The sequence below is a fragment of the Bos javanicus genome, chromosome X (assembly GCF_032452875.1).
Source record: "Bos javanicus breed banteng chromosome X, ARS-OSU_banteng_1.0, whole genome shotgun sequence".
Taxonomy (NCBI): domain Eukaryota; kingdom Metazoa; phylum Chordata; class Mammalia; order Artiodactyla; family Bovidae; genus Bos; species Bos javanicus.
The window spans coordinates 121,167,145-121,190,105 of NC_083897.1; the positions used below are offsets into that span (position 1 = coordinate 121,167,145).

The 22,961-nt window shown below is 45.6% G+C and overlaps 2 protein-coding genes across 3 annotated transcripts; both read right to left on the reverse strand.

The window, feature by feature from the left end:
- Window positions 1-11,564: 11,564 nt before the first annotated feature.
- LOC133241960 (melanoma-associated antigen B5-like) lies at window positions 11,565-12,754 on the reverse strand. The gene has a single exon (XM_061407799.1). It carries the CDS (start codon window positions 12,506-12,508, stop codon window positions 11,990-11,992), a length of 519 nt encoding a protein of 172 aa, XP_061263783.1. The 5' UTR covers window positions 12,509-12,754; the 3' UTR covers window positions 11,565-11,989.
- Window positions 12,755-16,144: 3,390 nt separating this feature from the next.
- On the reverse strand, window positions 16,145-18,968 carry LOC133241962 (melanoma-associated antigen B4-like). Of its 2 annotated transcripts, none has more exons than XM_061407800.1 (2): window positions 18,863-18,968; window positions 16,145-17,846 (listed from the first exon to the last, which is right to left on the reverse strand). In XM_061407800.1, exon 2 carries the CDS (start codon window positions 17,783-17,785, stop codon window positions 16,754-16,756), a length of 1,032 nt encoding a protein of 343 aa, XP_061263784.1. In that variant the 5' UTR covers window positions 17,786-17,846; window positions 18,863-18,968; the 3' UTR covers window positions 16,145-16,753. The 2 variants fall into 2 exon arrangements, with proteins under 2 accessions (XP_061263784.1, XP_061263785.1); XM_061407801.1 differs by having other exon boundaries at window positions 18,858-18,966.
- Between the last annotated feature and the right edge of the window lie 3,993 nt (window positions 18,969-22,961).

Consider the following 22,961-nt stretch of genomic DNA (forward strand, 5'->3'; position numbering starts at 1 on the left):
TATTAGAGTTTGAAAGCATTAATTCTTGGGCACTCAGTCTTCCTTATGGCCCAGCTCTTACATTTGTACATGACTACTTGGAAAAGTCATAGGTTAGACTATAGGTACCTTTTTTGACAAATTGACATTTCTGTTTTAAATATGCTGTCTAAGTTTCACATAGCTTTCCTTTGAAGGAGCCAGCATCTTTTAGTTTCATGCCTGAAGTCAGTATCCACAAAGATACTGGGGCCCAAGAAAATAAAGTCTGCCACTGTTTCCACTTTTCCACATCTACTTTACATGAGATGATAAGAACAGATGCCATGATCTTAGTTTTTTGGATGTTGACTGTGAAGCAGGCATTTTCACTCTCTTCTTTCAAACTCATCAAAATGCTCTTTAGCTCCTCTTTGATTTCTTCCTTTAGAGAGGTATCATCTACATATCTGAGGTTGTTCATATTTCTTACAACAATGTTGATTCCAGCTTGTGATTTATTAGGCTAACATTTTGCATGATATAATCTGCATAGAAGTTGAATAAGCAGGGCGACAATATACAGCCTTGATATCCACCTTTCCCACTTTTGAACCAGACCACTATTCCATGTGCTGTTCTGTTACTTCTTAAACTTCATACATGTTAATTTGGCAGCAGGTATGGTGCTCTAGTATTCCTGTCTCTTTTAGAATTTTCCACAGTTTGTTGTGATCCCCACAGTCAAAGGCTTTCAGTTCAGTCACTCAATTGTGTCCAACTCTTTGTGACCCCTTGGACTGCAGCACACCAGGCTTCTGTGTCCTTTACCAACTCCTGGATCTTGCTCAAACTCATGTCCATCAAGTCAGTGATGCCATCCAACCATCTCATCCTCTGTCATCCCCTTCTCCTGCCTTCAATCTTTCCCAGCATCAGGGTCTTTTCCAATGAGTCAGTTCTTCGCATCAGGTGGCCAAAGTATTGGAGTTTTAGCTTCAGCATCAGTCCTTCCAATGAATATTCAGGACTGATTTCCTAAAGGATGGACTGATTTTATGTCCTTACAGTTCAAGGGACTCTCAAGAGTCTTCTCCAGCACCACAGTTCAAAAGCATCAATTCTTTGGTGCTCAGCTTTCTTTATAGTCCAACTCACACATTCATATATGACTACTGGGAAAACCATAGCTTTGACTAGACGGACCACTGAAGGGAAAGTAATGTCTCTGCATTTTAATATGCTGTCTAGCTTGGTCATAGCTTTTCTTCCAAGGAGCAAGTGTCTTTTAATTTCATGGCTGCAGTCACCATTTCTAGTGATTTTGGAGCCCCAAAATATAAAGTCTCTTACTGTTTCCATAGGTTCCCCATCTATTTGCCATGAAGTGATGGGACCAGATGCCATGATCTTAGTTTTCTGAATGTTGAGTTTCAAGAAAACTTTTTCATTCTCCTCTTTCACTGTCATAAAGGGGCTCTTCAGTTCTTCTTCATATTCTGCCATAAGGGTAGTATCATCTGCGTATTTGAGGTTATTGATATTTCTCCCGGCAGTCTTGATTCCAGCTTGTGCTTCATCAAGGCTGGCATTTCACATGATGTAGTCTGCATATAAGTTAAATAAGCAGGGTGGCAATATACAGCCTTGACATACTGCTTTCCCGATTTGGAACAAGTTTGTTGTTCCATGTCCAGTTCTAACTGTTACTTCTTCACCTGCATACTGATTTCTCAGGAGGCATGTAAGGTCGTCTGGTATTCCCACCTCTTTAAGAATTTCCCACAGTTTGTTGTGATCCACACAGTCAAACGCTTTGGTGTAGTCAATAAAGCAGAAGTAGATGTTTTCTTGATGATCCAATAGATGTTGGGAATTTGATGTCTGGTTCCTCTGCCTTTTCTAAATCCAGCTTGAACGTCTGAAAGTTCACGGTTCTTGTATTGTTGAAGCCTGGCATGGAGATTTTTGAGGATCACTTTGCTAGCATGTGAGATGATCTTCCTTCAGCTCCAGGCCAAACACCAGCTCCACGCGCTCAGAGGCTCTCCTGAGCATCTCGGGCAAGGGCTGCCTGTACTTCCTGCTCACGACCTTCAGCAGGGCATTCTGAGTGATGGTCTCCTTATTGGTGTACTTGTCCAGCAGGAACTCCACCAGCATGCTAGCCTTCCTGGCCAGTGGATCTTTGTGAGTGCTCTGAGTGGCAGGGGCTGCCTGGGAGCCACCTGCATTTTCCTCCTCTGGGTCCTGGGCTCCTTCATCAGATCCTGCACAGGAAGACCCTGCACCAGCAGAGCTAGCAGCCGTGGCTCCCTGAAGCTCCTGGTGATCGCCAGCAACAGGGGAGCTCGGGGGAGAACCCTGAGGGACAGACGAGGGGAAGGAAGGGCACTCTTTTCCTGGGACTGCAGCAGCACTGATCTGGGCCTCCTGAATGTCCCCCTGGACCTGGTGGCAATTCCCGTGGGCAAGGTACTTACTGTTGTGCCTCCGAGGCATAATGACACAGATCAGGAACAGCAGGTGAGAATGCTGGCAGGAAAGCAGGTAAGGATGGCACCTGGAGGAGGGATAAGGAGATATTGTGAGCACCTTCAGTGGGGAGAGTCCTCCCCGGCTTGAACCAAGGGGCCTTCTGCAGGGTCCTGGAGACCAGGGCTCTGGAACCTACAGGGCTCCTGTTTTCCTGGTGAGCCTGTCCCCTGAGACTGCTGAACCAGAAGTGAGAGTGAGCCGTGGAACCCAGCCAGACACCCCTGCCTGGGTGTTGGAGGGGGGCCAGTCGGAGCTGGTAGGGGAGGCAGTTTCTCTCAGTTCACATTCAGAGTCAGGATGAAAACTGGGGCAAGATCCCCATATTCAAACCCTCCCCCCACCCTCTTCCCTCTCGTGCTCTGAAGTTGACACTGACACTTTCCCTGTCACCCGGGAGGAGGAGAGGAGGGAGTGCTCAGCCCCCGACCCAGGGGTCACGCGACCTGCTGTTCTGCTGCCTGCAGGCTGCCCCTTCAAAACTAAGCTCTAACCGCCCCTCTCAGACTGCAGCCCCCCTTCCCCGTGCTAGGCTTGGAGGAAGTGCTGGCCACAGGGGAGGGTCCTGAGTTGGCCATGTGATGCAGAGGATGGTCATTACCCTGACTCCTCCCGAGCCCTGACATCCTCCCTCTGTTGACCTGCTGCCAGCCCTTCAGAACGAGGTCCCCTCTTCCCCGAGTGTCCCGTGTCAGTGATCGCAGTCAGGGAGCCCCTCAGCCTTTAGAACTGCCCAGATGCTGACCGGTTGCTTTGTGGCCAAGTCATGCTGGGTAAGGGGTTAGGCGTGGCTGCCAATCTGGGGTATGGAAACACTCAGTCCCCCCGTGGGTCCCTCCTTCACTCCACAGAATCCCGGTCTTCCCTCTACTGAACAGAGCCAGGGTCCAGCAACCCCGCACCCAGATCCACCACCCCTGGATCCAGGTTATGTCCCGAGAACGCACGTGCGTAGCCGATGGACATTGGACCTAAGAGCCAGGTCCAAGCCTCCGGGCATAGAGCACATGCGGGGTTGCCGGGGGGCTGTGAAGTCCTCTCTTTTCAGATGGAAAAGGTATTGGGAGTGCCAGGGCATATCCTTGTAACTATCCAGTGCACTTGTTACTCATATCACCTCCAAATTGGACCCCTGATGAGACAAAGGACTCATCCCTCTGGATGAGCAGCTCTCAAAGATAGCAGCCCTCTAAAAGAAGGCATGGCACCCCAGCTTGGATAGGGGGCCGTCACTTCCTATCATGCGCATTTGGGCTCCAGGAGGATAGCAGGGGCGGGGCCTGGGTGGGCGGGGTTCTGGGGGAGTTTCAGGCGAGAGGGGGGATGTGGTCCCTTTTTTGATTCATAGTGGGTCCTGGGATGACCCTGCTGATCTCAGTCAAATGGCCTCACTCCTTACCTTTCACTTCTCTCAGTAAACCAAGCAGGAAGAATATGGGAGCCCGAGCCTGACAGCCTTCCTGGAGCTGCTGAGATAGACAGTGAGGGCACTCTGGGGCTCCTTCTTGTGTGCTGAGTGATCCTCTCTGTCCTCTATCCCTGTCTTTCTCTGACCATAATGCTGCATTACGTCCCATCTGCTGACCTGAGGGCAAGACCTCACCTCCTGCTGCTGCTAACTCACTTCAGTCGTGTCCGACTCTGTGTGACCCCATAGACGGCGGGCCACCAGGCTCCCCTGTCCCTGAGATTCTCCAGGCAAGAACACTGGAGTGGGTTACCATTTCCTTCTCCAGTGCATGAAAGTGAAAGTGAAGTCGCTCAGTCCTATCCGACTCGTAGCGACCCCATGGATTGCAGCCTACCAGGCTCCTCCATCCATGGGATTTTCCAGGCAAGAGTCCTGGAGTGGGGTTCCATTGCCTTCTCCCCTGGAAGATGTCAAATCCACAGATGCCTGGTGAGAAGTGCACCGGCATCTCATCTGGGCACTTCTGCCTAAGGCTTCCTGGAAATGGCTGCTGCAGGTAAGATAAGCAAGAGGGAAGGATGGGTGAATGCCTTCTGTGGGGTGGAACCCCTCACATCTCACTCAGGATCTTCATATTGACTGCAGGCAGAGCCTGGAAACCCTTCCCTTTCTGGTATAAAACCACCCCTGTCCCCAACCATGCCCCACACAATCCCAGCAGAGAAAGTGAAGGGGCTCCTTAGCCTGACGGTTCTCACTGTGGGCTCCTAGTCGACTGCAGGGGCATTGCTCGAAAGTCCTGAGATGAATTTCTGTCCTTTTGTACAATTACTGTGATACAGTCTTTTCTCTTTTAGTTCATGTGTGACAGTCTCTTAAGCTGATCATTTACAACAGCCAGTTGTCATCCACTAACAAAGTTTCTGCTGGTTATTGCATGACCTCTGGGCCATACTGCCATGTCCATCCCAAACTTTGGTGCCCCATGATCCTGGCATGGGGCTCTGAGATGCTGCCTCAGGTTCCTTCAGTGAACCAGTAGAGGTTCATGGTCCCAAGGCCCAGTGGAAGAATCAACTGCTCTAGTTTAAAGCCTTTTCCAGCTGATCCTGTTGTCTGTTTCCTTTGGGGCCTGCACACCTGTGTCAGCCTCAGAGTACTCCCCCACCTGGGCACTCACAGGGTCTAGTTCAATGAAGACTTTTTGTTCCTCAGGGATTATTTAGTTTTGTGTTCTTGCTTTTGTTAGTAGTTGTCTTTATTCCTTGTATAAGTTTTCCATGGTTAGTTCTGGGTACAGGAAACAGCTGCCCATGCATGACTGTGGTCTCAGCTACTCTGGATGTGGTACTAAATCTGTAAAGAATTTAAGGAAAATTTACAGTCTTACAATATGTCCTCAGGAATACACATAACATACTACTCTGTTTGAGACTTCTTTTTCCTAAGGCGCTCAGGAAATTCTTCTTGTTCCCTTCATGTAGCCTGCATACATTTTTCTAAGGTTTCTTTGTAACTGCATTTTTCATATTGTTGCTTTTGTTTATGGTGTGTTTTCTATTACATGGTTTGAGTATTGTCGATTCTTCCAGACCAGTCTCTTGATTTTGCTGTGTTGATCATTTTATGCCAGATTTCTGAAGTTAGTTATCTGTGTCAGTTTCCTAAGAATTTTAATTCGAGGATCAAATTCTTACTGTGATATTTTGTTTTTCATTATTGCTGACTTTTATTCATTTTGCATTGGTGCATGTAACTCTGAACTGGCTATGTGTTCTTATCCATAATTTTTTCTAGTTTTTAAATTAGTAGACTTTTAAAAAGTTGTTTTTATCGACAGATCCTTGCTTTATAATGTTGTGTTGTTTCTGCTATACAACAGGATGAATCAGCGCTACGTATACATATTCCTCCTGCCTGATGAGACTTCCTCCCACCCCCGCATCTCACCCCTCTAGGCTGTCACACAGCACCAGGCTGAGCTCCCTGTACTATATAGCAATTTCCCACCAGCTATCTTTTGTACACATAGGACTCGATATTTGTCAGTGCCACGCTCTCAATTCGTCCTACACATGCCTTCCATTGCTGTGTCCACAGGTTCATTCTCCACATCTGTGTCACTATTCCTGCCCTTCAAATAGGTTCGTGAGTACCATTCCTACTTTCCATGTATATGCGTTAATGTACATTACTTTTCTGTTTCTAACTTACTTCGCTCTGTAAACAGGCTCTAGGTGCATCCACCTCAGTACAAGTGACTTAAATGAATTCCTTTTTATGGCTAATATTCCATTCTATGTGGCTACCACAACTTCGTTATCCAGTCATCGGTCAGTTGAAGTCTGCTTTGCTTCCACGTCCTGTCTGTTGTAAGCAGTGGTGCAATGAGCACTGGATACAGGTGTCTTTTCAATTATTCTTTTCTCAGTGTATATGCCCAGTATTTCTATTGCTGGGTCATATGGTAGTTTTAATTCTAGTTTTAAAGGAATCTCTCCGGTGTTCTCCATAGTGGCTATATCAATTTCCATTCCCACCTTTTCTCTAAACTCTCCGCAGCCTTTACTGCTTGTACAGTTTTTGATGATGGCCATTCTGACCTGTATGAAGTGCCACCTCATTGTAATTTTGATGTGCATTTCTCTCATGATGAGTGATGTAGCTCCTCTTTACATGTGTTTATGAGTTTGTTGCCCCTCTGCATTTCTTTTTTAAAAGAACAGATTTGCGATTGGAGAAAATTCAGCAGATAGAATAGAGAGGTCCCATACAGCCACTCTCTTCCTCCACCTGGTATCTTCTATTATTAACATCTTGTATTGGTTCAATGGATACAAGTTCGTTTTTTACAGTTGATCAGCTAATGCCAATATGTTATTATTAACTATTGTCCATTGTTTACAATACTTTTTACTTTTTGTGTTTTGCAGTTCTTTAGTGTTTGACAGATGCATGATAGGATCAACTCAGCCAACACGGTGTTGTGCAGAGGAGTGTGAATGCCCTATGGATCTCCCATGCTCCATCTTTTCATCCTTCAAAACCTCACTTGGAACCTCTTACAACTACTCAACGTTTTACTCTTTCTAAAGATTTGAATTTTCCAGACTGTAACACTGATGGAATCATACAGTATGTAGGCTTTTTGTACTAGCTCCTTCTGCTAATGAATATACATTGAATTTTCTCTATAACTTGTTATGGTTTGAAATGTTTTCTTCCAGGACTGAATACCATTCCATGTAGCTTACCATAGTTTGTTCACCCACTCGTGTACTGAAGGTCATCTTTGGTGATTTCGGTTTTTGGCAGCTATGTCTTATTCTGCTATTAAAATTTGGTTGAAGGTTTTTGGATGGGCTTAAGGTTTTGGCTCTTTTGAGTAAATACCTTAACGTTCATTTGTTAGATCATATGATAAGACTATATTTAGCTTAAAAGAATTTGCCAGACAGTTTCCAAAGTATCAGTATCACTGCCTTCCCTTTAGCAATGAATTCATTTCCAGTAGTTTGCCTGTTTCCTCTTCATTGATTTGGACTTCTGTGTTTCTGGTTTGTTCCTTCATTTGTGTTGTATTTCTTTTCCTTTTTCATTATTATTATTATTTTAATTATCATGTTTGAGGTCTCCTTTTCCCAGGCTTCAAGGTTCTTTCTTCTTTTTTGTTTCTGCCCTCTAAAGTTGGTCCAGTGGTTTGTGTAAGCTTCTTATAGGGTGAGATTTGTGCTGAGTTTTTGTTTGTTTGTTTGTTTGCTTTTTCCTCTGATGGGCATGGCTGAGTAAGGTGGTCATTCTGTCTGCTGATAATCGGGTTTGTATTTTTGTGTTCTTTGTGGTTTAGATGAGGCATCCTGCACAGGGTGCTATCAGTAGTTTGGTGATGCCGGGTCTTGTTTTCCTGTGGTTTCCTTTTTGTCAATTCTCACTATTTGATATCCTAGGGTTAGTTCTCTGGTAGTCTAGAATCTTGGAGCCAGTGGACCCACTGTAAAGGCTCAGGGCTTGACCTTGACTTATGCGTGGGTCTATACATTCCTTTCTGCTGGTCATGTACTCCTGTCCACTCTCAGCTGGTATTCTGCATGCACTTCTGTGTCTGAAAGTGTATTCCTGATGTGTCTGTGGAGAGACATGTATTCCATATCCACCAACTCCTCTTGCCATCTTTTTCCTCCTGGGCAAGATTCGTGAGAGTCTGTTGGACTGCAAGGAGATCTAACCAGTCAATTCTAAAGCATATCACACCTGAATATTCATTGGAAGGACTAATGCTGAGGCTGAAGCTCCAGTATTTTGGCAATCTGATGTGAAGAACTGACTCATTGGAAAAGACACTGATGCTGGGAAAGATTGAAGGCAGGAAGAGCAGGGGACAACAGAGGATGAAATGGTTGGCATCACCTACTCAAAGGACAGGAGTTTGAGCAAACTCTGGGAATAGGTGATGCACAGGGAAGCCTGGCATGCTGAAGTCCATGGGGTTGCAAAGAGTCAGACATGACCGAGAGACTGAACAGAACAGTTGAGTCATCAAAATATTCTTGTCATTTCTATATTTCTGGATGAGTTGAAGCCTTTCCTTGCTGCAAGGCTGATTCCCTTACGGTGGCAAAGAAAGTGTGAGAAAATGTGTTCTCTGTTTGGTTTATCAAGTGTGATCCAGGCATACATTTCCCTGGGCAAATTATACGAGCTTTAACCAAAACCTTGCAGGCTTCTTGAAATTATCATTGTCCCTATGAGCCACAAACCAGGGAGGATTGACAGAAACAGTACAAAAACTGGACCTTGGCAATATAAGAATTAGGAACATGGGGCTTAATGAATTACAAATATGATCATAATTTTTCTGATTTTTTTGAAAGATTACTGTCTTTTAAAAATCTTTCATTTTCTAGATATAAGGAAATTTTTTAACACAGCAATTTGATAAATGGTGGATTTGTCATTGGAATTGAAACATTAATTTTTCTCTCCCTACCGTATCACTCCAGAAATCAGAAACTCTCAGTGTTCTTATTTTCTTAGGAAAATAGTTATTTTTCAAAAGTTCAGTGAGAATCTGTTCTTATAGCAGGACACAAGTGGAAACAGTGATTACACTACCGAGACTTTGACTGGACTGTCATATTTGACAGACACAGGTAGACTTGGATATGGCCAGATTACTTGAGGAAACTAAGGTTAACCATAGGGATCCATAAAAACCCGTTGGAAAAACAGCCTGGGACCTTGCTGACAGAATTCCCATCAGCCTTACCAGGTGAGTAAGGAAGATCACTTCTGGCAGGCACAGGAACTTTAGGATGTTTTGGGGAATTCAGGAAGAGAGGAATTCATCCAGATCTCTAGGTTTGACAACAAGTCTTTGCTGTGGCTTCCTAGCCTCAAGAGGCTATGAAAATTTCGTTCCAGCAAAGCTGAATTAAAAGCGCCTATTTGCAAATTGTTATTCTTACTGTACTTAGATAAATAATCAGGCCAAGTTTATTGAATTTAGACTTTCTTTGCAAAAAATTAGGTCTTAGCTTTCCTGTCTTCAGTAGAAATGAGGGAGATGATAGAAAAAAAAATGGTTCAATAGAAAGTGTACTACACTTGTGTGGGTATTAGGTTCTAGTTCTAGTGCTATTACGTTTCCTTGAAGTTTTATTATTTACCTGCAAACTGGGTTGGATCCTGAATTTTTCTAGTGTCCACCCATATTTAGCTGCAACTTTATTACTAAAATTCCCAATTCTCCCATCCTTTTGATGTGTCTGTGGGAAGATGGTGAGCTCCAAGCGATACACCTCTGCCATCTTGATCCACTCACTCTCCGATTCTTTTGACTTGAATCACTGAGAACTAACATTGCCATATTTTCCTGAAGTCCTGCAACGTGAAGCTACAAGACTTGATGCAAAGATCAGAGAAATTGTCACAACACCTTATGTTCAAATAGACTTCATGCCTGTTGCTGTACGAGCCACTCAGAATGTTAACCTGATCACCCAGAGATATTGCTAACTGTGATAGAGACATTTCAAACTGCAGTAGTTGCTTTGATCCTGACACTTAGAAAACTTCTTGACTGACTACGCCCTGGGCTCAGAAACTGGTTTATAACCAGCTCCAATCATTAACATCCACTTTTTTTTTGTTTCCATAAAAATGCTTCTTATTAATAACTACCTGACACCGATTGCACCCTAGACCTAGCTTTGTGAGCCCACCTGTATCACCACCTATTGAAATGAGATACCACTCTTCAAATGAACTGACCTGTTCTCAGAATGACGCAATTGCTGCCATGAAATGGAGGACTCCACTAATCCATTCTCTCTCTCCACAGTGACCAGGTCAGCTTTTACCATGTAAGACGTGCAGGCAAGTTTCAGAGGAGGGACCTGTCAAGGCTTAGGGCACTCTGCCCCCAAATATACCACAGTGGCATATTGATTATTTTGAATTCAAGTTACTTAACAAACAGCCAACAGAGGAGGGACATTCCACCACCCCCCAATATCTGCCTCCCTGAGAGCAGGAAATGCATCTCATATAAAGGATATACTGCCTGCATCTGGAGGCAGAGGGAAACCCTTCTAACCAGAAGTAGGCAGTTCAAGCAGAGAAGCCTGTATACACAAACCTTGTTAAGTCTTTCATTTACTACCCTGGGTACAGATTCTGTTTAGATTCCTTACTAGTTGAGTACCTAAAACCTAAGTTGATTTGTCCTGTCGATTCCTCACAAATTGTTTTCTTGTCTACAAAATAAAAACAGCTGCCTGCTTTGCCCACTTTTTAGGTCCCATTTCTATGACACTTCTTGTGCACATGAATTAAAATTTGACTCTTTTTCTCCTGTTACCCTGTCTTGTGTCAAGTTTACTAGTAGTCTAACCAGAAGAATTCAAAAGGGATAAAGGCAGGAATGTCCTTCTTCCCTAAACACCTCAAGGGAGTTCACCCTTACATCTCAGAAACTCCCTGGAGACGATGGGCATAGAATACCAGTCTGTGCACTGGAATCTCCTGCATTGAGATAAGAGCAGAGGCACTGTAGATTTCTGTCTGTTAGGGGCCAAATTGTGTCCCCTCCACAAATGCATATTGAAAGCATAACTCAGAGTACTTAAGAATGCAACTGTAGTTAGAAATAAGGTCTTTAAAGCGATGGTTGTGTTAAAATGAAGTCATTAGGATGGGCCATAACCCAGTGTGACTATAAGAAGAAATTGAGACACAAAAGGAGGCACCAGGGATATATGCATTCAAAAGGAATGCCAAGTGAAGAGGGTGGCCACCTGGCAGCCAAGGGGAGAGGCCTCAGGGTAAACCAGCCCTCCTCTTAGACTTGCAGCCTCTAGAACTCTGAGAAAATAAAATTCCGCTGTTTCAGCCACGCATTCTGTGGGGTTTTGTTGTGGAAAGCCTAACAAATCAGTACGTTAGCCAAGGTAGAGATTTCTTCCTGGATAGTCTTTTTACTTTCCTGTCATTCCTAAAGGCTATCTCAAGATCTTAATTATGTGATTGCAGCTCCTTGTTTCTAAAGTTGTATGGGCATAGGGGAGGTCTTGACCTTAGCCTCACCAGAACTAGCATAGAGCCTTTCAAAGAGCAGATGCTCAAAAAATAAATGAAGACAGTAAGAGGTCTAACTTGTTAAGGTTTGATACCTCCTGCATTTTTCAAGAAGCATATCAAGGTATAAATTATTTAATTTTACAAAACAGAAGACAGAAAAGATGGAGAACAATCAAGGTTGATCATGTTTTGAAATTTTTTTCATTTTATTTTTTCATTCCATTGTCCCAGCAGTGTTATTGTGGGATTGCTTCCCATTTTGGCAAAAGTCCCTATTTTGATGTCAAATTTTCTTATCTGGATGATTTTTTAAAAGTCTTGGTCTTCAGTAGGGGTGGGAGGAGCTGCTGGATGTGGCCGTGGGACATGCCTGGAAGTGACAGTGGTGCCAGGCCTGGCTGGAACTGTGGCTCGAGCTCTCTCCTCCTCATCTCACAAAACTTCTTCATATTGTGATGAGAAGGCACTGGGGACCGTATCATTGACTTGCCAAAAATTCCAAGACTTTCATTTTGCTGGTTTCAGCATGGGCTTGTGGGCCCACAGGAACTCATAACGTGGAGGATCACCGTTGGCAACCTGGCGGTACTCCAGGTACTTCATCGTCACAAAGTCTTTGGTGATGAGCTTCCTGGGCTCTCCGTAGATGAAGTGTTTTCTCCCAGCATATACTCCCATCATATTCAAGAATTTCCAGATGTCTTCCTCAGCGGCACAGTTGCCCTTCACGAAGATCACACCCAGAACTGTCATCAAGAGACTGGTCTTAAGTAAGCCCCTACCATCCCCCACTCTCCCATTGTTGGGCAGGTTCAGTTTGCTGACAAGGTCATAGGAGTGGATGGTTGAATCAACTTCCTTCAAGTCAACTGCATAGACAGCCTTGCTGTGTTCAGCAGCTCTCTTCAGAATCTTGGCAAATCGGTTATGGTATCTTGGGTGGATAATCTTCAGCATGTTTTCCTTCATGATGGGCTGCTTCATTTTATATTTATGCAGAAGGAACTGTTCCAACAAACTTGTCATGCTATTCAGAGTATCACTGTAGGTGTTCTCAGTAGAACATGAGACATTGGAGGAACGTGAATCTTCCTCATCTTGACTGATATCTTCTTCATCAGATGTTGTGTCAGAAGTAGTTGAAAAAGTGCTGGTAGTAGATGGGGCTTCCGAAGACCCCTGGGAAGTGCTATTTCACCCAGTAGCTGATGAGCTCTGTGAATTATCTTCTAAAAGAGAAGAGGTAGAGGGAAGCTCTTCCATTACTGCAGAGCGCTGAACTCCCCTGTGACTCTGGAGGTCATATCACGCCTGGTGGCATTTCTCACGGATGCAGAGCTTATGGTTCTGACCCCAAGGTATGATGCCTGTGCTGGGGGACAATGATGAGAAGTGTGAGTAGAAGGGCAGGTGATAAGGGCCCACAGGAAGACGAAGCTTGAGTGTGCAGCGGCAGCAGTGAAATACCACTTTGGTTATCAGGAAGGCTTCATTTGTGGTTTTCTTGAGGGCACTGTTCTGAAAACCCCCAGGGTTCCTATTCTCCTAATCAGCTGTCCTTTGGGAAACATATTGAAGGAAATTAGAGTGATCTTTAGGCTTCATCCTGCTACCCCTGCCTCAGGCACGCTGGGGTGACAGAAGGGGCTGGTAGTCTCCTACACAGAAGCATCTGTTATTCCACATTCAAGACCACCACCCAACTAGTGGCCAGTCATAGGACCCATTCCCTCTGCTGTCCTCTAGTTGGCATCACAAAGCTTCCTGGGATTTCTGAGAAGTGAAGAGGTCCTCAGCTTATCACCCCAGTCAGTAGTTATCACCCAGTACTGTGTTCTCATTGGGAAGTTTTCTGTCCTGGCCTCTGGAGTCCTCAACATGAATTAAGAGTGCTTTTTTCGTTCCCCTAAGGCCTGGTGTCCCCACCCCTTTCTTGGAATAGTATCTGCACCTTCATACTAAGGGTTTCACTTCCTACACACCTGATATAAATAAATGTTGGTGGAACTTCAGCTTGATAGCTCTGCCCTGGTTCTTCAAGGGCTACAAGGAACATGGCTGGAGTCATTATCAGTTCTTTTTATTGGTATATGATCCCTCAGTCATTGCTTTGACCTCTGTTGTGGCCTGAAATTCTACCCTTCCTTCCACTTAGGTCCACCCCATCTACTACTATACTTCCTTATAGTAGGGCAAGCATCTCCGTGAGACCCCAAGGAAAAAGTAAGGTTTTCCTCACCTGTCCATACCCGTCCTTGGTCTTCTGAGGCACAGAGGATGAGATGAATCATATGGTTATGGGGTGTGTGCTTCCCTTTGTCTTTAGGGTATTCTGTTGCTTTCTGGAAAACCTGGAAATAATCCCACTGCTGGCCCTAGGCTTTACCCCTTGGACCATGTCCCAACCCCACTTGTGACTTCATAGAAGGAAATGGGCATGTCATGTCAACAATGAGCAGGTATCCCAGGGATGCCAGGAAGGGCAGGGTTCTGTGCAGTTTCCTCAGAGTTCTGAGGTCAGGGGGTTTCCTAAGTCCAAAGCTTGACTCCTGGCAGAGTGTGGGGCTCCTTTCTCTGTTTACATAAGGGAGCTCTCTCAGACTAAGGTCCTCACTCCCTGTGGTGCCAGAGAGGCAACGTCTGGGAATGCCACATGAGGCTACTCCTACCTGTGCCTTCAGGGACCACATCAGGATTCAGGCTTCTTGGGGCCCTCTGTGTTCAGTGTAGGGGCATGCCCTCACTCAGGTACCTCACCTTGACTCCTGGGGGACTCTGGATTTCCTCTTTCTTTCAACCTAAGGTGACCCATGTAGACCAAAGACCATGTCCTTGCAAGCCCTGAAAAGAAGTGAGGGAATGTGCAGCCTGTCAGCCCTGTCTTGGCCTTCTGAGAGCAGACACAGGCCAGTCTCTCTGTGACTTCAGTTCCTCATTCATCTGTCTTTATCTTGACTCCTTTCTCTTCTATGAAAGCCTTCTTGGGAAATGCCACATCTTTGAAAAGTCTTAGTCTGCCTGCAACAAATCTCACAGAGAATGGGCTGAGTCCCAGGAGTGATAGGGAAGCTACAGTCCGGGAGGGGCCCCAGCATAGGTGGTGTGCTATCAGAGAAAACACACTGATCTCTTCCTTCTCTTCACTGACCAGACACAGCCTCTTGTAGAACCTTCACTCTAACAGATTTACTCTCTGAAAGGAAGGGGCTGAATTAAATGATTTTCTGCATCCCTGATCTACTGCCGTTTACTGACATTTCCTTTGTAGATAAATTGTCACTGAATGCTGTCTCATTCCTTATACATACTCCACTTTTATTTTCATTTTTTGTTACTTATTTCTGGGGCTTTTTATTCCAAAGCCGTGTTTGGGGTATGAAATTCTGCTATTGAACGTGTGAAATAACATTTGGACTAATGTTCAGAAAGAGGAAGTGACCCAAGGTTGGCCTCATCCTGGAGGAGTGGCACAGTATGGGCTCTGGAGGAATTCAGTGCCGGGGTCCAGTCCAGCTTCTATCATTTATGAGCTTTGAATTTGAGCTTCTTTATTCCAGCTTCTTTATCTGCAAATGGTGTTTGAGAGTCTATAGTGTAGGACCAGAGACATGTGTGATGTATGTAAATCACCTGGCACAGTATGAGACAAGCTTTGGTACTTTGAATGAATGGCAGTTATTACAAAGGTGATTTTGACCCCAAATGATAACAAACTTCCATCACATAATTTTATTTCCAGGCTAGAGAATATGCAACTCCAAACAATAGGCAAATCCACATCAGCACTACTGCTCCCAAGCAAGTAAAACTAAGCAGTATTTCCCTATTTGAGCACCTGTTTTAATAGGCGTTTGGGGTTATCTTCTCCACATGGATGCAAGGACAAGTTCATTTGTCTCAAGGACCAGCAACTTCCCTCTCAGGTGCTTTTGCTTGTCCAAACCACCCTTAATTTAATCCCACTGACAGTAAAAATTGAGCCCTCCCTTAAAGTTTGCCAAATTACAGTAAACATAACCTAATTAAACTGCCCGTTTAACAGAGCAAGTTCTGGTGCTCCCATCCCAGAAAAAGAGAGACAGTCCAGTGATGTCTTGGCATCTCACTTCAATGGGAATCACCCTTATTTCTCAGAAATTCTTTAGACAGCTTTTGATGAAAACACGTAGTGTGAGTGTTCACTTGCCCTGGCTCAAGTGCACAGGGCCCCTTCCATTCCCTATGGTTTTCGGATATCCCCAAATAACGGTGAATATATGGTTTAGATATATTCCAGGTTTACAGCCTCACCTCTGAGCACCATCATATGAGTGTCTGGCATCACTCCCACAGCTTCATCTAGCCCATCATGCATCTGGACTGAAAATGACCTCCCACCGAGGAACTAGACTTTCCCCAAGACCCAGTGCCGCCTTAATCATGTAACTTCGACTTGCTTGCTCTCATCTGGAACCTCCTCTTCCACACCTCCCCCATTTAAATTTATGATTTGTTTATTCCTTAGAGTTAGCTCACCACCTTCCTTATATTGTCCCTGCTGCTAGACTCAAAATTCCATGGGCAGTGGCTTGGGCTTCATTTTCTTATCAACCCAGTACTATAAGAAAGCCTTCTAAACAGAAGATGGTCAATTAATTTGGGAGAAAACGGAAATAACGAGCAAAGTCTCTATTTTATTATGATTTAAGTGTCATACAGTTTGAATAAGCTAAGCAAATCTAAGTCCATGTTATTAGCTTTTACAAGGAAAGAGGACAGATAAGAAGACAAACGAAGAATAAACCAGCGTTTACTCTGAAAGCTTTGTGATCCCAAATATTTATCTCTAGGATTCTTACATATTTCCAAGTAAAATTCTATTCCAATGCTCTGTTACCTCATTCTGTACCATAAGGAAAATATTGAAGTCTTTTCAACTTGTTTACAAATAATGAACTCTTAGTCAAAAACCTAACAACAGTAAACATGACTCCATGACATTAATAAACCTAGATTCTGAAGCAAGATAAACCTTGTGAAGAGTGGTAATATTTAAAAATACCAAACGCCTCTACCTACCTACCGAAATCATCTGTTTTTGACTAGATATTATTCATATGGATAAAAGGAAAACATGCGTTATTTTGTTAAAAGTGCACCTAAACTCCCTTACTACTTAAAACTGAGAAAAACATATGGGTTTTGTTCCCCCCACCCCTACTACCCCTGCACTATTTAAGAGGTAGACTGTCCTCTTCCAACACAAAGGGAACAAAGTGCCCTGACCCCTCCCTAGATGTGGGAGGAGCTGTAGGACTTGGCCCTGGTAGAGGCACTGGCTTCAGCCATTGCTGGAGCCCTGGCCGTGCCTCCCAGTGCTGCTCTCTCCACCTGATCTCTCAGAGCCTCATCATAGAGGTCTGGGAAGGAACTCGGGACCTTATCCTGGATCTTGGCCAGAACTTCCAACACCTTCATCTTAGTGGTCTCAGCATAAGCTCTCGGACCCCACAGGAACTCATAGCCCGGAGGATCACTATTGGGCACCTGGCGGTAGTTGAGGTACCCCTTCTGCACCAGATCTTTGGTGATGAGCTTTCTGGGCTCCCCAAAGATGGAGTGCTTCTTCCCAGCATAGATCCCCAACACATTGAGAAATTCCCAGATCTCCTCCTCAGTGGCACGGTTACCCTTCATAAAGATGATGCCCAGGAGCGCCATGAGGAGACCAGACTTGGGCAGCTCCTCCTCATCACTTGAACCTTCCTCAACCCCGAGACTGAACTTGTTGACGAGGGTGTAGATGTTCCTGCTGCAGTCGACTTCCTTCAGCTCCAGGCCAAACAACAGCTCCACGCGCTCAGAGGCTCTGCTCAAGATCTCAGGGAAGTGCTGCTTGAACTTACTGCCAATGACCTCCAGCATGGCGTCCTGTGTGATGGGTTCCTTCATGATGTACCTCTCCAGCAGGAAATCCATCACCATGCTGGCTTTCTTGATCAGAGTATCTTTGCGAATGCTCCGAGTGACCAGGGCTGCCTGGGCAGCATCTGCGCTTTCCTCCTTGGGGCCCTGGGCACCTTCTTCAGATCCTGCACAGGAAGCCTCTGCAACAGTAGAGCTAGGGGCCATGGCTCCCTGAAGCTCCTGGTGATTTCCAGCAGCAACGGAGCTCTGGGAAGAAACCTGAGGGACAAAAGAGGGGGAAGACAGGCACTCCTCTCCTGGGGCTGCAGCAGCACTGGCCTGGGCCTCCTGAGTGTCCCCCTGGACCTGGTAGCATTTCCCGTGGGCATGATTCTTGTTTTTGTGCTTCCGAGGCATGATGACACAGGTCAGGGACCGCAGGCAGGACTGCAGTTAGGAAGTTAGACAACGAGAGCACCTGGAAAAGGACGAAGAAATGTGAGCACCTTCACCAGGGAGAGTTGTCCCCGGTTTAAACCAAGTCTGCTTCATAGGAGGCCTTGAGTCCACTGCTCTAGGACCCACAAGTCTCCTGTTTGCCTAGTCAGCCTGTCCCCTGAGACCCCTGAGGAGGAAGTGAGAGTGAGCCCTGGGGTGCAGCCAGACAGCCCTGCCTAGGCGTTAGAGGGTGGCCTGCGGGGGCTGGCAGGGGAGGCGTGTCTTTTCAGTTCACATTCAGAGTTAGGATGAAAAGTGGGGAATGACCCCTAGCACCCGCCCCGATCCCTCTTCTGCTCTGAAGCTGATGCTGCCACCTTCCCTGTGATTCTGGAGAAGGAAAGGAGGGAGTGCTCAGCCTCCCACCTAAGGGTCCCGAGACCTGCCCTTCTGTAAGCAAGCTCTAACCTCCCCACTCAGAGAGCAGCCTCCCTTCCCCGTGTTTGGCTGGGAGGAAGCACTGACCACAGGGGAGGGTCCTGATTCACCCGAGTGTCTGGAAGGATGGTCCTTACACTGGCTCCTCCCGAGCCCTGACATCCTCCCTGTACTGACCAGCTACCAACCCCTTGGACCCAGATCCCCTCCGACCTCAGTTTCCCACATCCAAGATCGCAGGGAGGGTGACCCGCAGACCTTAGAGCTGCCCGGATACCACCCAGATGCTCCGAGGCCAAGTCGCGGGGAGTGGGGGTTTCACGTGGCCACCGTTCTGGGGTGTGGAGACCCTCAGTCCCCCCCGAGAGTCCCTCCCATAGCTACAGGGCTCGGGGCTTTACGTCTACTGAGCAGAACTGGAGTCCACCAGCACTGGACTGAAGCCTTCCTCTCGGAGACTAACTGGGTGAAGTGGATGGACTTGGGGCTTAAGATGCAGGCCCGAATCTTCCAGCAGAGAGCAGGGGCAGGGTGGCCAGGGGTTGTCCAGCCCCCTCTTTTCAGAGGGAAAGGCTTGGTCGTGCCGGACGTGTGTCCCACACTTGTAACTCACGTCACCTCACACTTGGACACCTGATGAGACCTGGGAGTCGTCCGTCTGGGCACCCTGCACGGCAGTTCTCAAAATGGCAGCAGCTCTCAAAGATGGCGTCGCAGCCCCAGCGTGTGTGCGTGGTCGTCACTTCCTGTCATGTGGTTCTGTGTTCCAGGCCAAAAGCAGAGGCGGGGCCAGGGTGGGCGGGGTTCTGGGGGAGCTTCCCGGAGGATTGGCATGTGCACTTTTCCTTGAGTCGTCGCGGATCCTGAGACCTTCCCTGAACCAAGCAGAGTCTATGGGCCTCCCTCCCAGGCTCTAGCTTCCGTCAGCACCCTGGCAGGAATTGTTTCTGGCCTGGCCCTACAGGCTTCCTGGAGCTCCTGAGAATGACAGGGAGGGCACTTTCGGGCCCCGTCTTCTGGGCTGAGTGATGCTCCGTCCACTCTCCGTGTCTTCCCTTGACCCCTGTAGGTGGTGGGCTGTGTCCCATCTGCTGACCTGAGGCCAAGGCCTCCCATCGAAGACATCCAGTCCCTCGTCATCAAGTCCTGAGACTCCTGCTGAGAAGCGCACGTACATCTCCTCTGGACCCTTCTGCCTGAGGCTTCCAGGAAATGGCTGTCGCAGGTAAGATGAGCTGAGAGGGAAGGATGGGAGACTGCCTTCTGTTGTGTAGAACCCCTCACATCTCACTCAGGATCTTCATATTGACTGCTGGCAGGGCCTGGAAATCCTTCCCTTTCTGGTATGAATCCACCCCTGTCCCCAGCCATGCCCCATACCATCCCAGCAGAGTAAGTGAAAGGGCTCCTTAGCCTGACGGTTCTCACATGGGCTCTTAGTCGACTGCAGGGGCATTGCTCGAAATTTCTGAGGTGAATTTCTGTCCTTTGGTACAATTTTTGGGGTACTAAGTTTTCTCTTTTAGTCCCTGCATGATAGTCTATTAAGGTGATCACTTAAAAGGGCCAGTTGTCATCCACTAACAAAGTTTGTGCTGGTTATTTCATGACGTCTGGGCAATGCTGCCACATCCCATTCAAAATTTTGTTCCCCATGGTCTTGGCATGGGAGCTCTGAGATGCTACCTCAGATTCCTTCAGTGAGGCTATAGCCATTCATGGCCCCAGGGCACAGTGGAAGAATCAAGGGCTGAACTTTAAAGCCTTTTCCTGCTGATCATGTTGTCTTCTTCCCTTGTAACCTGCACACACTTGTCAGTCTCTGAGGACTCCCTCACCTTGACACTCATAGGGTCAAGTTCATTAGAGACTTATTTTGCCTGGGGGATTATTTAGTTTTGTGCTTTTGCTTCCGTTAATAGTTGTCTTTATTCCTTGTATAAGTTTTCCACGGTTTATGCTGGGTACAGGAAACAGCAGCCCATGTTTGATTGTGGTCTCAGCTGGTCTGACTGGAGTAGATCTGTAAAGGAGTTAAGCAACATCGACAGTCTTACAATATGTGCTCCTCATGAATACACATAACATACTATTCTGTTTGAGACTTCTTTGTCCTAAGCCTGTCAGCAAATTCTTCTTGTTGAGTCTATGTGGAACCTATACATTGTTCTGAGGTTTCTTTGTAGGTACGTTTTTTTGGTATGGTTGCTTTTATTTGTGCTGGATTTTCTATTACGTGATCTAAGTAATTGTTGATTCTTCCAGGCCAGACTCTTGGTTTTGCTAAGGTGATCTATTTTATACGAGATAGCTGAAGTTATTTGTATGTTTGAATACTTTTTGTGTGTGTTTCCTAAGATTTTTAATTCGAGGATAAATTCCTACGTATTCTTTTGTTCTTCATTGTTCCTGTCTCTTATTCATTTGGCATTGTTGTATATAACTCTGTACTGGCTATGTGTTCTTGTCCAGATTTTTTCTACATTTTAAATCAGTAGAGCATTTATGAAAATTTTTAATTGGAGGAGAATTGTTTTATAGTGTGTTAGTTTCTGTTGTACAACAGTATGAAGCAGCTCTAAGTATACATATATCCCCTCCATGAGCATCCCTCACGCCACCCCCATCTCAGTCCTCCAGGTTGTCATGGAACAGCAGTCTGAGCTCCCTCTGTTGTAGAGCACCTCCCCACTAGCTCTCTCTTATACACATGGTAGTGCATATATGTCATAGCCACTCTCAGTTTGTCCCTCTCTCTCCATCCCTTGCTGTGTCCACATCCTTTCTCTACATGTGTCTCTATCCCTACCCTGCAAATATATTCATCAGTGCCATTTTGTAGATTCCATATAAATGCATTAATGTGCAATACTTTTTGTTCTCTTTCTGACTTACTTCACTCCGTGAAACAGACTCTAGGTGCATCCACCTCACTGCCACTGACTTAAATTTGTTACTTTTTATGGGTGAGTAATATTCCGTTGTATATATCTACCACAACTTCTGTATCTATTCATCTGTCAGTGGAAGTTGAGGTGGTTGCTTCCATGTCCTAGCTATTGTAAATAGTGCTGCAATAAACAGTGCGGTCCGTGAATCTTTTCACGCATGGCTTTCTCAGTGTGTATGCCCAGTAGTGGGATTGCTGAGTCACAGGGTAGTTTTATTTCTAGTTTTTAAAGGACTCTCCATACTGTTCTCCATAGTGGCTATATCAATTTACATTCCCCCTCAAAGTGCAAGAGGGTTCTCTTTTCTCCATGCCACTTCAGCACTTATCGTTTCTAGATTTTTTTTATGATAGCCTTTCTGGCAAGTATGAGGTGATGCATCATTGTAGCTTTGGTTTGCATTTCTTTCATAATGAGTGGCCAACATCTTGTCTTGTGAGCCTCTCTATTTTTTAAAAGAACAGATTTAGGATTACAGAAAATTTAGCAGATAGTGTACAGAGTTCCTATAGAGCCAGTCTCTTCCTCCACTTAGCATCTTCTGTTATTAACATCTTGGATTGGTTCAACTGATACAAGTTCATTTGTTAAAACTGAGCAACTAATATCAATATGGTGATATTACCTATTGTCCATTGCTTACAATATATTTTACTTTTGTTGTTTTGCAGTTCTGTGTTGTTGCTTTTGTTCAGTTGCTCAGTCATCTCTGACTGTGACCCCATGCTCCTTAGCACGCCAGGCTCCCTATCCTTTCACCATCTCCTGGAGTTGGCTCAGACTCATGTCCATCCAATCAGTGATGCCATCCAACCATTTCATCCTCTGCTGCCTCCTTTTCTTTTTCCCTTCAATCTTTCCCAACATCAGGGTCTTTACCAATGAATCGGCTCTTCCCATCAGGTGGCCAAAAGTTTCGAACTTCAGCATCAGATATTCCCATGAATATTCAGCATTAATTCCCTTCAGGAATGACTGGTTTGGTCCCCTTTATGTCCAGGGGACTCTCAAGAGTCTTCTCTGGCACCACAGTTCAACGGCATCAATTTTTCAGCTCTCAGCCTTGTTTATGGTCCAACGCTCATATCCACACATGACCCCTGGGAAAATCATAGCTTTGACTAGACACACCTCTTTTACTAATGTAATGTCTCTGTTTTCTATTATGTGATCTATGTTTGTCATAGCTTCTCTTGCAAGGAATAAGTATCTTTTAATTTCATGGCATCTTTTAATTTGGGGCTTCCCTCGTAGCTCAGTTGATAAAGAATCTGCCTGCAGTGCAGGAGGAGATCTGGGGTCAATTCTTGGCTCAGGTAGATCCCCTAGAGATGGAAATGGCAACCCACTTCAGTATTCATGCCTATAGAATCTCATGGACAGAGGAGCCTGGGAGGCTACAGCCCATGGGATCACAAGAGTCGGACACGACTTAGTCACTAAACCACCACCACCACCGTCATGGCTGCATCCACCATCCACAGTGATTTTGGAGAAGAAAATTAAATCTTCCCTTGTTTCTACTTTTTCCTCATCTGTTTGCCATGAAGTGTTGGGACCAGATGCCATGATCTTAGTTTCTTGAATATTGAGTTTTAAGCCAGCTTTTTCATTCCCTTCTTTCACTCTCATCAAGAGTCTCTTTAGTTCCACTTCACTTTCTGCCATAATGGTGGTATCATATGCGTATCTGAAGGTATTGATATTTCTCCCGGCAATTTTATTCCAGCTTGTGTTCATCCATCCAGGAATTTTCATGATGTACT